The sequence below is a fragment of the Psammomys obesus genome, unplaced genomic scaffold (genome assembly GCF_907164565.1).
Source record: "Psammomys obesus unplaced genomic scaffold, mPsaObe1.curated_primary_1811, whole genome shotgun sequence".
NCBI lineage: Eukaryota > Metazoa > Chordata > Mammalia > Rodentia > Muridae > Psammomys > Psammomys obesus.
This window is the reverse complement of record NW_026596069.1, coordinates 22,406,630-22,421,076: the sequence shown is the minus strand read 5'-3', so window position 1 is coordinate 22,421,076 and position 14,447 is coordinate 22,406,630. Positions and strand designations below refer to the sequence as shown.

Sequence of the window (14,447 nt, the reverse complement as noted above, 5' to 3'; positions counted from 1 at the left end):
ACACACACACACACACACACTAGTTTCCAAGGCTGTCTTCTAAACGCACACACACACACGCACGCACGCACACGCACACACGGGCCTGCACTCAAATGTGCACCTGTGCAGGCAGGCACACACACATTCACATGCATACACACACACCCCTGTACCCCTGTGCGGTAGGCAGGGCGCTGACTGCTAAAGCAGTGTAGCCTGGGACTGCAGCGCCAGCGGCCCCCACCACGCTGCCATGGTGTTACCTGACAGCGCATCGTAGAACTCCTCCTCGCTGAGGACACTGACAGGCAGGGACCCTTCCACCAGCGACCGCTCTAGTTCATGATGTTCAGTGGCTAAGGCCTCCAGCGCTTCTGACAAAATCTTGTTTTTTTCTTGCTCCTGTTCCAGTTTAAAGTTCCTCACCTAGCAGAACAGAGACACAAGAATTCAGAGTGGCAGGCTCTCTCAGAAGATGTAAAAATTACTTGATTTTGATTTAGTTCCACTGCAACGTCAGAAATGAAAGCTGCTGAGTTACACACACAGATGAATGAGCAAAATTACTAGGCTAATTTTGTTCTTCCCAAGGGGCCTTTTCCTCACAACAGCTTAGCTAATGAAAATAGATTACAAAGTACCAAACAAATTCAGTCCAAATTATGAGGATCCTGGTAAAAGAAAAAGGCATTAGTCAATTTGGAAATTACATTTTAAAAAATAACATTTCTTCCTCAACACTAACCATGAAACTTTTTAGAAAGTTGTTTCAATAAGCTTTTGAACAAAAAGATTTCATATTATCCCACATGTTAAAATGTACACAAACTAGATGGAGTCTCCTAAACAATTGGAATATCAAATAAAGAAACAAGCTGCTGAGTAATAAGCAATGAAAATGTTACTATTTTTACTTCCCAGTTTCTACTGCAAGTCTCCATTTTGCCTTTAACTTAGTACGCCTGAATGAAGAATGAATGAATGAATGAGTAATAAATAAAAAGATAGGATTATATAAAGGGAAGGTAAAGCCTTGCCAGACCTTTTGGCCTTTGAAACAGTGCTGTCCTTCGCACAGTCTGATCCTACACTGCACTAAAGCCTCTAAATCTTCCAATGTAGCATTCACTGGGCTTGGTCCCGAGTTTTATCAATCAAGAACTCCAGAACTCACTGCTAACTCCTTGTCTTGGTCATCACCTCACTTGGGAGGCAAAACGTTGTCTGCTGTGCTTGCCACGTATCCTCAGAAATGACTTCAGCAGTTTCTGCCTGTGACAGGTTTCCACCGTTACCTCACAGGCTAAGCAGTACTCTGCACAATGGTCTTTCAATTTGTATCTTCAATTTAGCAGCAGAATCCATTTCTCAGATGCATTCCCAAACATAAAATGCCTGTTTTAAAGGGAGCTGTGGTGGTGCATGCCTGTACTCCCAGGATTTGGGAGGGTGGGGCACAAAAATGGAGAGAATTTGGAGCTAGCCCAGGCAATGGAGTAAGACCCTGTCTCAAGAAACAAAAACCTCTAAGCGGTCAGTTTTAGCAGAAGAATCGTGCTGCTGAAGGCCCAAAGCTAGGCCCTCCCTGGCTGTCAAAGGCACTGATTAGGCAACTGCCCCCCAGTTCCCTCAGGCCTCAGATGTCCAGATCTAAAGGCTGGGGACTCTTTCACAATGCCCCTTGCTTCACTCTTCTACTCCGCTGACCCCTTCACTCCCTGACTTTTCTCTCATGCTCCTCTCTAGGAGCCTTTGTGGCCCTGACATCCTTAAGCTTCATATCAGGCCTAATGCTCTAGTACGAATTACGGGAACAACTCGTACACAGTCTAGTTTCAAGGCTCACTTCATCGGACAAACAGGGTTAAATCTTCATTATCTTGGGAACAGCTCCAGTCCGCAGGCACGTCAGTGTTTATCATAATCTCATTGCTGAGATTAGAGCTGTGATAATAAAGTAAAATAGCAAACAATGTAGGAAATCCTAAACAGAGACAACACACAAAAACCCAAAGACACTTGTAAATATTCTCAGAATCAAAACAGTGTCTCCAGAGAAGAGCACGCTTACACTGTGGCTGGAGTATACCTTTAAATGTAACAGCAGAAGTCTTTCTGGTTAGCAAATGCAGCATTTGAATGCTAAACTTACACAGATTTCAGCCAAGGGCAAACTGATCAATACCCTCAAATAGCCAATCCCCTTTAGAAAATCTTATGCACACAACAACCAAGCCTTACACTCTGGGCCACACCTACACCTGCCGTACTGGTTAGTGGAGGGTGGCAAGTTGGGGAGGAGAAGTGCCACCCTCCTGTGCCCCTGCACTTGTTAAACCTTTATCCCTGAGAGAGGTCTTAGGAGCTTCCAGCCTCTTGAGATTCCCTCACTGAAGAAGCCTTACCACAAAACTTCCGGCGAAAAGTCCCCCCCCCCCCCCCCAGTAAGGGATGCACATGAAAAAGAAACCCTAGGAGCAGGAACTGTGCCAGGAAGCGCTCTCCCTGTACAGAAGTGCCTGTGAGGAGGCTTAATGGCCAAATCACTACTGCTCAGTGGGGTGCAGGGAACTCCAACCCCTCCACATCCCAACACTCCAAGTTACCTTTGCACTGGAAGACCAGGGTTCAGCTTCCAAGGGACTGACTGCAGAGCGTGATTATATTAAATAGCTACCTTCTAAGCAAGCTTTCTGAATTTCTGTTGCCTAGCTGAGACTTTCTATTGCCTAGCTAAGACTCCATGCTGTATCAAAAACAGCGCCTTCACAGAACTCCACCGTCTGAACCCAAGTGTGATGCTTACCTCGCTCACGTGTCCTACCAACACACGCACATGGTTTCAAGATTTTGTAAGCATCCAAACATTCAAGCTATTCTAACTATCCTGTGATTATTAAAGGAATCAGACTTTGTTTCACAGAACTAGTGGACACAACATGTGTATATAATTAAATTAGAAAACTTTGGTACAAGTTATAAACAAAAGTCGATGTATGTCAAGTGAACACACATAATAAAGATTTTAGACAGCAGGACAGAATTACTATCTACCTAACAGAAAGCATGTGCACTGCCGTCTATAGCCCACTGAAGATTAACACAATTTCGAAACTTTTCAGGAGTCCATGTCCTCAAACCACTTCTATTTTACTTCATTTCCTGGTAGAAGGTGAACTCCTCAGTAAATATTTTACAGATGAACAGATGCCAGCAAGGCCATCCACTTTTAAAAACAGCACATGCTAGCCACTTTGCATACATTTTATCTCTTCTTTCTTTCTAGGATGTGCCCTGCTATTTACCTGTTTCACAGGCAATAAGGGGGCAGAGATGATCACCAAATCATTTGATAAAGACATCTAATAACTGGAGACTGTTGGTTAGCCTTCTCAGAGAATCAGGTACAATAACCTAATATTCTGGCCACACTCTGGTCTCTTCTCAGTTATTATACATAGAGCTACAGTAACAAAGAAGGTATCAGTGATTAAAATATCCCTTTTCAGGTACACCTAATTTTCTCTCTAGGAAGAAGCTATTTTGACACATTGCTGTGGCTATAGGACCAACAACACTCAAAGTTTTTCAAGATATGTGATATTGGCCACTCTCTGCTACTCCTCTGTTGAAGTGGCTACTAAGAAGTATGGTTGGTCACTCACAGTTGGTATGAGCCCTCCCACCCACGTCTGACTCCACTGTTGGGGTGAAAATAAGACTGCCAAGGAAAGTCACCCTACCTCCTGCACTAGAATGTAATCCTCAAAGCCATGTGTTAATGGTGTATGAAAGTAGAGCCTTTGGGACATAACTAGGATTAGATGAGATCTTCTCAGGGGTAGGGGCTTGATGGCATTGGTGACTATATAAGAAAGAGACACTAGTTGGCAAGGGGCCATGTGATACACTATGAACCAGAAGGAAGGCCCTCACCAGACCTCTACAGATGACAGCATTATATATGTAAGGCTTTCCCAACCTCAGAACTGTGAGCAAAGACTCCTCATGAATTACCTAGTGCATGGCGCTCAGTTTCCACAACTGAAATGTAGACTAAGAGAAGGACGGAATGCGCACATGAATGCAAACTGGTCACTGTCACTTCTAAACCCACAGCCAGGCCAAATCACACTCTCTTCTCTAGGGTCTAGGGATGCTATACTTTGATCCCATGTGAAGCATGAAAGCATATGGAGATACATCCTCATGATGAATACAGCACACAGCGCCTTTGTTTTACGACTTACTAAGCATCTTTGTATGCAGGAAGTTTAAGGGTGTCACCGACTCTAGTACTTCTCTTTGCTACCTTGCTACCTTGCACTTTGTTCTCAAGTGAAATGAATTTATGGCCCCATTTAGGGGAGGTCAAGTAAAATGGAAAAAAAAAGATTGGGCACTTGCAGTGGAATTGTGGAGGAGCACTCCAATTCTGGAGAGATTGTTGAGGACTAAAGGGTCAACTGACAGGCTGCGTGATGTCAGATTAAGGAAGGAGGCAAACATGGCTTCATGGTGTATAGCCGAGCAAGGAAGACAGTTGCAATTACCTGTGACAGGGTAGGCCAGCTGGGACTCAGTCTCACACGTGGTAAACACTCGGTGCTACGAGCCATCCAAACACAAGTAACTAAGCAGGCATGGACCCAGGAAGGAGGTGATTATCTCACGGGCTGTATTTTACATTATACAACCAAATGAGATCATAAGACAGACAGACAGAAGGACAGAAATGAGATGAAGCTCAACCTGTGTTTCGTAACCATTAGTGAGATGGGAATGCGCAGAAAGTCTTGCTAGCATGATATTTTTCTAAGGGACCTGGCAGGTCACCCTCCTGCAGGACAGAAGATGACATACATAGGCACAGATTCAGACAGGTAGGTACATGCAACTTCAAGATTTCTTCTAATTGTTTCTGTTGTCTTCTTGCATGTGGAAAATACAGAGCACAGGGAACCAATGTGGAGATCATTCACTGGTTCCAGCATATGACATAAAAGAAGCCACTGTCTCCTGCAACATGAAGGAAGGATACCCTTCCTTCATGGGCCCCCATGAAAGATGGGCCCCAAGGTTACCGAGCTTCATTCACACACCGCTGGTCAACTCGACAATGGCTCCTGGCACCACTAAAACATATTCTTTCCTCACAGTCACTGCCGCCTTCCTCAGCTTTGCTGAGACCAAGAGAAAGGGAAATCCCTTCCAATGCCATTCTACCCAGGCTCCAGCACTGGAAAGAAGATGGATGACCCAGCTACTGACTGACTGACACGCTCAGAGAAATGCGTCTGTAGAGCTTGTTACAAAATTGCTTTCCAGGGTATACTCAGACATTTATATTACGGCAGAACTGGGGACAAGCTTTTATCCTGGACGGACAAACAACAGGAAAGCAGCTACTCTGAAACAGTTGGAGGTAGAGATAAAGACATTCCATAAAAAGTAAAAGAAAAAAAAAAAAGCAGTGCTTAACTTAAGAAAAGAACGGCTGCAAATAAATTGGAGTAGGGGCCGAGAGTTAGGTGACAATCATATTTAGAGGAATCACAAAAAACAAAAACAAAAAAACCAACTAGATAAACCCAAAATATTTGAAACTTATTTTGTTGAAACAATTTAAAAATAACATCTTATCAAATCAAATGCTGAATATAAGTGAAAATGCGTCAAGGAAGTTTACTTTCTGCCTATCGTTTTTTAAATATGGAAAAAACAAACAAAATTCTGAAGTGAAGCGGTACTAGGCCTCATAGATCAGCACCCTCAGTATGACCCCAGCAATGATGCTCTTTTAATAGCTCTGGAATTTAACAGTTTGATGCAAGAACGAGCTCACAAGAACTTGAACTTCAATGAAAACACTGGATCACTTGACACTGTAAAGTTTACATAGTATCATGTCCATTTTTAAATCTAAAAGTAGCACCTTACAGGATTATTTTTCTATAAGCACTATGTACTTCAATGTATAATATCCTAATCAACCCACATTATAGTACAGGTTAAAATTATAGACACTGCACAAAAACATTTTAAGCCACATGATGATGCAGTGTCTAAATCATTGGAAACAGCCACAGTTTAAAATTAACAACAGATTCACACTGACCATAAATAAAACAAATGCTGGGGTTCCAAATTTAACTATTCAATAAAGATTCTGGAATCTTTGTGAGTTTTTGTTTTGTTTGTTTAGTTTTGTTGGTTTTGTGAACCCAAGCTGACCTGGAACTCTCTATGTAGCTGAGAATGACCTTGAATATCTGATCCTCCTACCTGTACCTCCAAGTGCTAGGAATACAGTATGCATGGCCACACCTGAATTTGAAATTTCCTAAAATCTTTTTTTCACAATAGTATCTTCTTAACTCTATACCCAGCATTTTTCTGTTCAAAGGAGCTTTAATTCCTCCTAGGTCATTAGATCCTCACAACAACTATAGGGATATATGGCTAAATGTTTAAGAACAAAAATTCAAAACATTTAAGAAAGCCACCCCAAATTATCAACATCTTTACCCAACCCAAAAAGGCTTCCAAGTCCATGTTGCAAATTAACATATAGTCCAATAACAATGGATAGCAACAGAGGACACTGAATTATCGCCACAGAAGGTTGAAGTGGGAAGGGAAGAGGAGAGGAGGGCTGGGAGAGGGATAACTAAGGGTGTGTGGAAAACCCATATTGAAATGTATCCTTTTATAAGCTTCTTAAACACACACACACACGCACACACACACACACTCTTACTCAGACTTAGCCTACACAGAAGATGATGTTCACCCAGTAGCCATAGGTACAAGGCATGGAGTGCCTTCCCTGAAACTGTTGATCAGGGGTGTCCCAGAGACTTCCTAAACAATACCGACCATTGTCATTGCTCCTCTTAGAACCTGATGAAAGATTACTACAGAAGACACCACACACCTTGTTAACAGGACATGGAGAACTCAAGGTGATACCAACAAGGAAGCAGCCTCCTCCTGCTGGCCAGCTTTCACAGTACCTGAAGGTACCATGTAGGCTGCTATGGGAGAAAAGTCATCAAGTCTTACCCGTGGGTGGAACAGTGGCATGAGCATTATAAGGTCAATCAATTGCTTTCCGATTGGACTTCAGACCCATTCCAAAGGATGAAACTCATACCTACTATTCTAAATGTAATCCAGAACCCAAGACTAGCTCATAGGCCCCAGGGGCAAAGCTACAACTTCCATTTTGCTCAAACGACATACTATACCTAACCCTCTAAATACATACGTCTATAGACATAGAGTAGTGCAGCTCTCACTCCTCAGTGAAGCAGTTTGCGCAGTGAAGAGCAGTTAATGCGAAAAATAACTCACTACTAGTCAAAGCACAAAAAGTATTTATGAAATACTCAGTCCAAATGGGACCTACACATCACATCCATCCCTTCAAGACTCAGAGATATTACCAAGGATGAGGAGACAGAAAGATTTTAAGCACCAGAAGTCTGGGAATGTGCTCAAAAGCAGGGATAGTTCAGGTGAAACAGTGTTCTAGGTAAGCTTGAGGACCCAAGCTTGGTCTCCAGACCAGCTGCTAAAAGGCCAGGGACAGCGGCACATTCTTGTAATCCCAGTGTTGGGGACATGAAGTCAGGCAGGTCCCTGGAGCTCACTGGACAGCCTGCCTCACCTCATCTTTCAGTTCCAGGCCAAGTGAGAGATCCTGTCTCAAATACAAGAAGCATGGTGCCTGAACTTGATCCCTGACGTGAACATACACACTGTTCCTTAATCCAAGCACTGGCAGGTCTATCAGGTAGACATCTGGCTTGAAGCTGAGGGTGGCCTACACAAACCTAACAGGAGCTAGAATACATTTGTTTCACCGTTTCTCAAATTAGACAGCCTGGTTTCAGACCTGTTGAGTCAGGACTTCCAAGAACAGACAGGGCTGCGGCTGTCAGAGCCTGCTGATGACACCTGCAGCCAAGACTCCGCTTCTCAGCCCCCCTGCAGCTCTCACCGCAGGAAAAAAGCTCTGGCCAAAGAGTCTGCAGTAGTTTGCAGAATCTACCAGGCCTACTTAAGGAAGGCCCAGGAATGCAGTACCTGAAACAGTGTCGAAATCTCCACTCTTCACACTGTCACACTCACCCTGTCACACTCACATTGTCATACCAGATAGGATGGAAAAAGGAAAACCACTGGGATTTGCTAGCCAAAAGTCTAGGCGGTGGGGTTGGGGCCAGGAGGCACAAGCTCCAAACTCAGTGAAGAGACCTTGCCTCAAGGGAATTAGGCAGACAGCAACAGAGGAGCACACCGACATCCTCCCTCTGACCCCCATGAATGGGCATGTGCAACACACACACATACACACAAATATACAACAATCGTCAAAAACTAGGCATAACAAAAACATTTATTCTGATAGAAGAACAATGAAGAATACTAAGCAGTACTGTATGCTGCTCTGAGTAAAAAAGACACATAAAAATCTTGCTAGTGGGGCTGGGGAGATGGCTCAAGGGTTAAGAGCACTGGCTGTTCTTCCAGAGGTCCTGAGTTCAATTCCCAGCAACCACATGGCGGCTTACAACCGTCTATACAGGGACCCGATGCTCTCTTCTGGCCTGTAGGCAGAATGCTGTATAAATAATAAATAAATAAATCTTCAAAAGAAAAAAAAAATCTTGCTAGTGCTCCCTAGGTTCTGACTGTGATATTTTAGTGTATGTTAGAAAAAAAAAAATAGCTTTCCTACATATGTCCATTTATGTCTTTCATAATTTCCTAACTAGCAGAGCATTTGAAACTAGGTCTACTGGGGAGTCCTCACCGCTCTGTCCAGTTTGCAGTGCATCTGATGAGCATGGGTACAGGGCCTCTGAAGCAGAGCACAGGGCTGTTTCGGCGTCTGCCTAGGGGCCCAGTCTGAGTGTGTGCTAAGAACACTCATGATAGCTGCAGAGCTCTCCACCTAAAAATAACCTGCTCTTATGTAATCACTCTCCACAGATTTGTGCACCATATATACCTTGAAGTAAATCTCTCTCTTTTTTTTTTTTTTTAAATATGCCACAACAGGTAAGTGAACATTCTTAAAAGCGGAGAAGTTTAATCCTAAGTTTAACAAATCTTATTCTTGGTAGTTGATAGTTTTGCTGATGCAAAGAATTAGAAAAGGTCATTTATAACACAAACGACAGCACAGCAGCTCTAACTTTACTTCTGAAGGAACTTTATTGATATATTATACACACACACACACAGACACACACACCTATCTGCTTTAACTGTAGAGCCTACAGCAAATGCACACCCAGCTCCTAGCACCGCCACTAAGACAGAACACTCCTGCTGCTTCCTCCCCTGGATCCCTAGCCTCTTCACAGCTACCCTGCCCTTCTCTCCACACAGCCCATGCGGTCACTCTGGTTCCTACGACCCTGGAACTGGTTTGCTTGTTCCTAAACTTGAAATAAATAGATCAGGTTTTTACTGGACTCACTCATGTACTCCCAAGAACAAGGAGCTCTTCCCTTCCCACTGTTGAGGACTGCTTCAGGGCAGGGACATGCCATGATCACAACATCTACTTTTTAAAGCTCATGGGGGGACGGTTCAGTTAGCTCCACACTTGCCACAGAAGCATGAAAACCTGAATTTGGGTTCCCAAGCCCCATGTGATGCGCCACCTGTAATTTCAGCCCTGAGGACAGACAGACAGGTCCCTGGAGCTCACTGGCCAGCCAGTCTAGCAAGGAGGAAAATTTCAGGTCCAGTGTGAGACCCTGCACAGAAAGCATGGCATCCAGCATCGATCTCTGACCCTTCACCCACACACCCACACACTGCATCCATACACACGCAAACACGTGCGCACAGACACCAAGAAAAACGTCCTCTCTCCATTGCTGAGACTAATTTTCTCTGTCCCAAATGTTGACGTTTTATTCTGATTTGGCGAATATCTTCATGGTTCCCCAACTAGGATAAAAAGATTAGATTGGAATCAATTTAGTGGTCTGAACTCCTTCCGAAGACAGCACCCAGGAGGGAGTCTCGGTCTCCCTAGGCATGCCACGCACAGTCAGTGGTACTCCAGCACCAGGAAGTTGTCTAGCAGATGGCTTGGGACTGGCTGTCTAATGTCTGAGCCAGCGACTTGGGAAGCTGATTTACATAAAAGGAGATATTCATTTACTGAGCAACTCAAAGTGACCTGGAATCTGCAAAAGTCTAAAAACAATTAATTTGACTTCATATTTTCTTTCTAAGCTTTAAAAATAAATATAAATAAAAAAATAAAATTGACCCTGACTGGGTAGAGTCCTCAAGGGCCCCTATCAAGTAAAATATTATGTAACCTCCAGTCCCTGTCTTCTTCACCCAACAAGAATTTGTCAGCCATCCACTCCATGCCAGGCATTGGAGGGACCCAGGTCCCAGGGACTCCACAGTGACTAAGAGGGCACCCTGCACGTATTCCATTTACCAACTACTGAGGGGAAAGACACATGGTAAATCAATGGACTGCTGAGTGTGCTAGAGGCCGGCAAGTGCTGAGCACATAAGCCACAAAGCAGGAAAGGAATCCTGGAGCCTCGGGTAGGTGGGGAGGGATGCTGGAGGACCACATTGAAAAAGCATCAGTGGATCAAAAGCTGAAAGACAGTAGGGAGCGGATACCTAGGAGGATGATCTGGCTGAGAAACAGTAAAAGCTCTGATGTAAGAACAGGTTCACACATCGTTAGACCACAGCAAGGAGATGTGAAGAAAAGAAGGGGCCAGGAGGGAGCCAGGGCCACTTGCATGGTCTCACAGTCCCCAGCACCAGAACTCTGCACTGACTGGAAGCTGAGGAGCACCATGCCTGCACTTGCTTCCCTGTGTAGCTGCTCTGTCTCCAAAGGACAGCTTTTAAGAAAAAGTGTGAAAGTTGGACAGTAACAGTCTGAAGGAACTAGGAGATACTCAGCTTGAGGAAAGGAAAATTTCTAGCTATTCCAAATAGCTAACAAACGTTTACATGGGAGAAGAGACAATTCTCATGACAATGCACACTGGGACAATGAGTTCAGAAGGAGAAGGGAAAACCTGACCCTGACAGGAAGCTGAACCTTCTGACACTTCTTACCCCTCCAGTAGAACAAGCAGCTCAAAGGACCATGTAGCAGGAGCAGCTGCCAGCCATGCTGTTTGCTCCCCACTTCCAGCCCTGGGAAGCTGGTATCATCCCAATGACGAAAGCCAAGCACAGCCAGGGTCTGTGATGCTTGGATCATACAGGGTGAAGAGCAGAGCCTGCTTTCAATCCACATCTGTGTGCCTCAGGCTGCCAGCTCTGAGCCACTGGAGTACCTGTCCTCAGCAGAGGAGTTATATACTGCTATGTTTACATTCAGCTATGGCGACTGCCTGGCTGCCAGAGCTGTGGGAAGAATCGACAGGGAAAACTGATGACATATAGTATTCCTTAATAATTTTGTGATCATATTTTCTAAAGCTTCAATCTTAAACTTTTTCTTTACAGTTTTTAGGAACTCTGTACTAATAACTATGGCTAAAGATCAAAAACTAATTTCAATATAAACATTCTGAGTTCTCTTTTCAATCAAGTCTACAATTCCTAGACATACCTACTGTTTCCTTAGGCCCTGTACAGCCTCTGTGCCACCATTCCTCACCTCAAAATACCAACCTCTGGCCTCCCCATGCACTTACACTGGTACACATATACATGCACCGCCCCCAAAAAAATACACACAGTCATGCCTGCTTGTGGACGTTTTGAAAAGGGGGCACACTAGCTACATCCTCCCATCACATAACAAATGGAGAACGGTTCCAAACACACTTGCTTTGTAAGGCAAGTGTGGCCCAATGTCAGGAAGGGGTAGCCTCACAATTTGGGGGATAATATCTGAATACAAAACTGTTAGCAATTCTACTTACATTTTTTCCTGGCACATCACACTCAGGATAATTATTATTTAAGAAAAAAAAATCAAACAAAACAAAATGTATGTGCTATTGATAAGGATGCAGAGAAATGCGAGCCTTTGGCATTACTGACTGGAACGTAAAATGGTACCCTTGCTGTGGGAAGAAGTGTGACGCTGCTCTCAGAGCCACAAGTGGAGTACGACGTGACCCAGCAGGCGTTTTTCGGTGTGTACTAAACAAGCACAGCATCAAGCCAGACTTAGGAGTACTTGCATATCCATGTTCACAGCGGTATTCTTTATAATAGCCAAAGGGAGAAGCGGCCCAAGGGTCCATAGGCAAGACATAACATATGTCAGCATATGCTTCAGATGTGGGAGTCCTGGCCCTTGCTACAGCAGGAATGACAGTGAAAAGGCTGTGGTTCCTGAATCCGGGCAAATGGAGAAGGCCAAATCCTACAACCACTATGTGATTCCTCCTGTGTGACGTACAAAACAGCGTCAGCTCCACAGAAATAAAGAATAACATGGTAGTTTTCAGAAGTGAGCAGAGAACGGGTCTTGCTTCGTCAACAGTTTCCATCTTTCACAGCGAAGCGCTTCCGAGGGTGGAGGAGACAGCCGTCCAATGATGCATATGTACCCAGTGACACGGAATAACATGCCAAATACAGTTACGCAGGAAAGTCTTATGGGCATCTGATACCCTAAAACTCTTTCTCCAAACACTGGACTAAAATATATAGTCAAACTGACTTAACAAAATTTAAACCTCCCATCATAATATATGCTGTGTATTTAATTTGGGTCCTTGAAATTATCTACAAGAAAGTCAAAATCAAATGCAAATCTTCTCGGCCTAGAACTATTAATCCTACCTGCAGGAAAATCCCTAAGTGTAATTTCTATATGCAGATGTGCTCTGGGCACAGGCATATTCGGCTAATTCACGAGATGAGACTGCAGGTCAGAGAGCGGCCAACAGTGAACATGAACATACAGAGGAATTTCTATGGGGGAGGACCCCACATGACAGAGCTTACGCAGATGCTATGGACAAGCCATACGTGTGGCTCTCAATTCTCTGAAGGCCAAAGCAGAAAGAGAAATGCAATCAATTATGAACCTTTAATTGTCCACAAGGAGAGAAAAAGACACAGTTCTTCAGGGAAAACAAACTCCCTCTTTGCCTTTAGCTCTAATTTCTCATCCAGTATAGGAGAACATGAGTGTTGAAGGACAAAGATGTATCAATAAAGCTAATTTCTCAAAAATTCCCTGAAAGAAACTGAGATGTATATCCAACTTATAACTCAGGGAGTGCCACTTATATGAGGATTGAAGGAACACAGCCCAGGCTAAAGCATTCTGCCAGTCTAGTTTAATCTTAGAACCGTATTTAGACTATCTAGAAAAACGGACATGTTCTGTTTTCTTCTAAATCACAATTTCTCCCAAGCACAATTTCTCCCAAGAAGACAGATAACAATTTTCCTGTTGCAAACCCGGAATACAGGTGTTCTGTGCAAAGTCTGAAGCCATTTCGGTATTCTTGGCCATTTGCTTTTTTTATTCCTAAACTTGGTATGCCTTTGTCAAGTTGAGAAACTACCTTTACAAGGACCGTATCAACACTGACAAAGGTAGACCATCTTCTCCTGGGGTGAACGTTCCTAACTAGAGCTGTATTTGTTACAGCTGTTGTTCTTTGGCACTAAATCCGGAGGCAGTATTCTGGATTCAGCTGTAAGTTTTGCATCCTCCTACCTATATAAGCTTGGACAACTAAATGAGCCTCTCTCCAGGCCCTAGCTCCTTCCTCTGTGAAATAAGAGCAGATCTATTACTTTCAAACTGTGTTCCATGGAGCTGCTTCAGGTGACCAGAGGCTATTTTTACTTTCATCTGTCCATGTACTCACATCTATCCCTAATAAAACCATAAGAACTAGTATCCCTTTCAATTTTCAGCAAGAACACAAAGAAAAAGAAAAAGAAATGAGGAATATACTCAAATCACCTCTATTACATGCAAAATAAACAAAGTTAAACTCACAAAGCATCATTTCTAATTCAGCTGTTTAGAATCCAGAATAACAACACGGTATCAATTACAGAAACATTCCTGTAAGAAGTTGACTGCTCAAAAGTACAGTGCAGAAAAGCCCAATGTCCTCACTATAGTAAATGGAAATAAGTGAAGAAGAGCAGGGATCCCCCAGAGCAAACCCACATCTGTGTCTGCAGCCAGAAGGCTGTGCGCTCCTTCTCTCAGGACACAGGCTTCTCCTGTGTCTCCGCCACAGAGTACAACTGTGCGCCGCTGTCGTTCCCTCACCACCCGCGGTCTCCCAACATGGTGTCTCTCATCTAACACACCATGCTGGAACCATGCCACCCTGTGACAGACTCCTATTTTAACAGATTTCCCTAAGAGTGGAGCATAGGATGATACCTAAATATAAAACTAACAATACATTTATTCTTATCCCATCTCAGTTTCAACATAGCTTGTGACAGAGAGGGGCTGA

The 14,447-nt window shown here is 43.7% G+C and overlaps 1 protein-coding gene across 3 annotated transcripts in view; it reads right to left on the bottom strand.

Annotated features, from left to right (window-relative positions):
• Positions 1-14,447, bottom strand: part of Osbpl1a (oxysterol binding protein like 1A) — a 165,303-nt gene that overhangs the window by 66,784 nt on the left and 84,072 nt on the right. For all 3 annotated transcript variants that reach the window (XM_055625377.1, XM_055625379.1, XM_055625378.1), the window contains one exon: positions 246-408. In XM_055625377.1, coding sequence (XP_055481352.1) covers positions 246-408 — 163 coding nt within the window. The remainder of the gene's footprint in view (positions 1-245; positions 409-14,447) is intronic.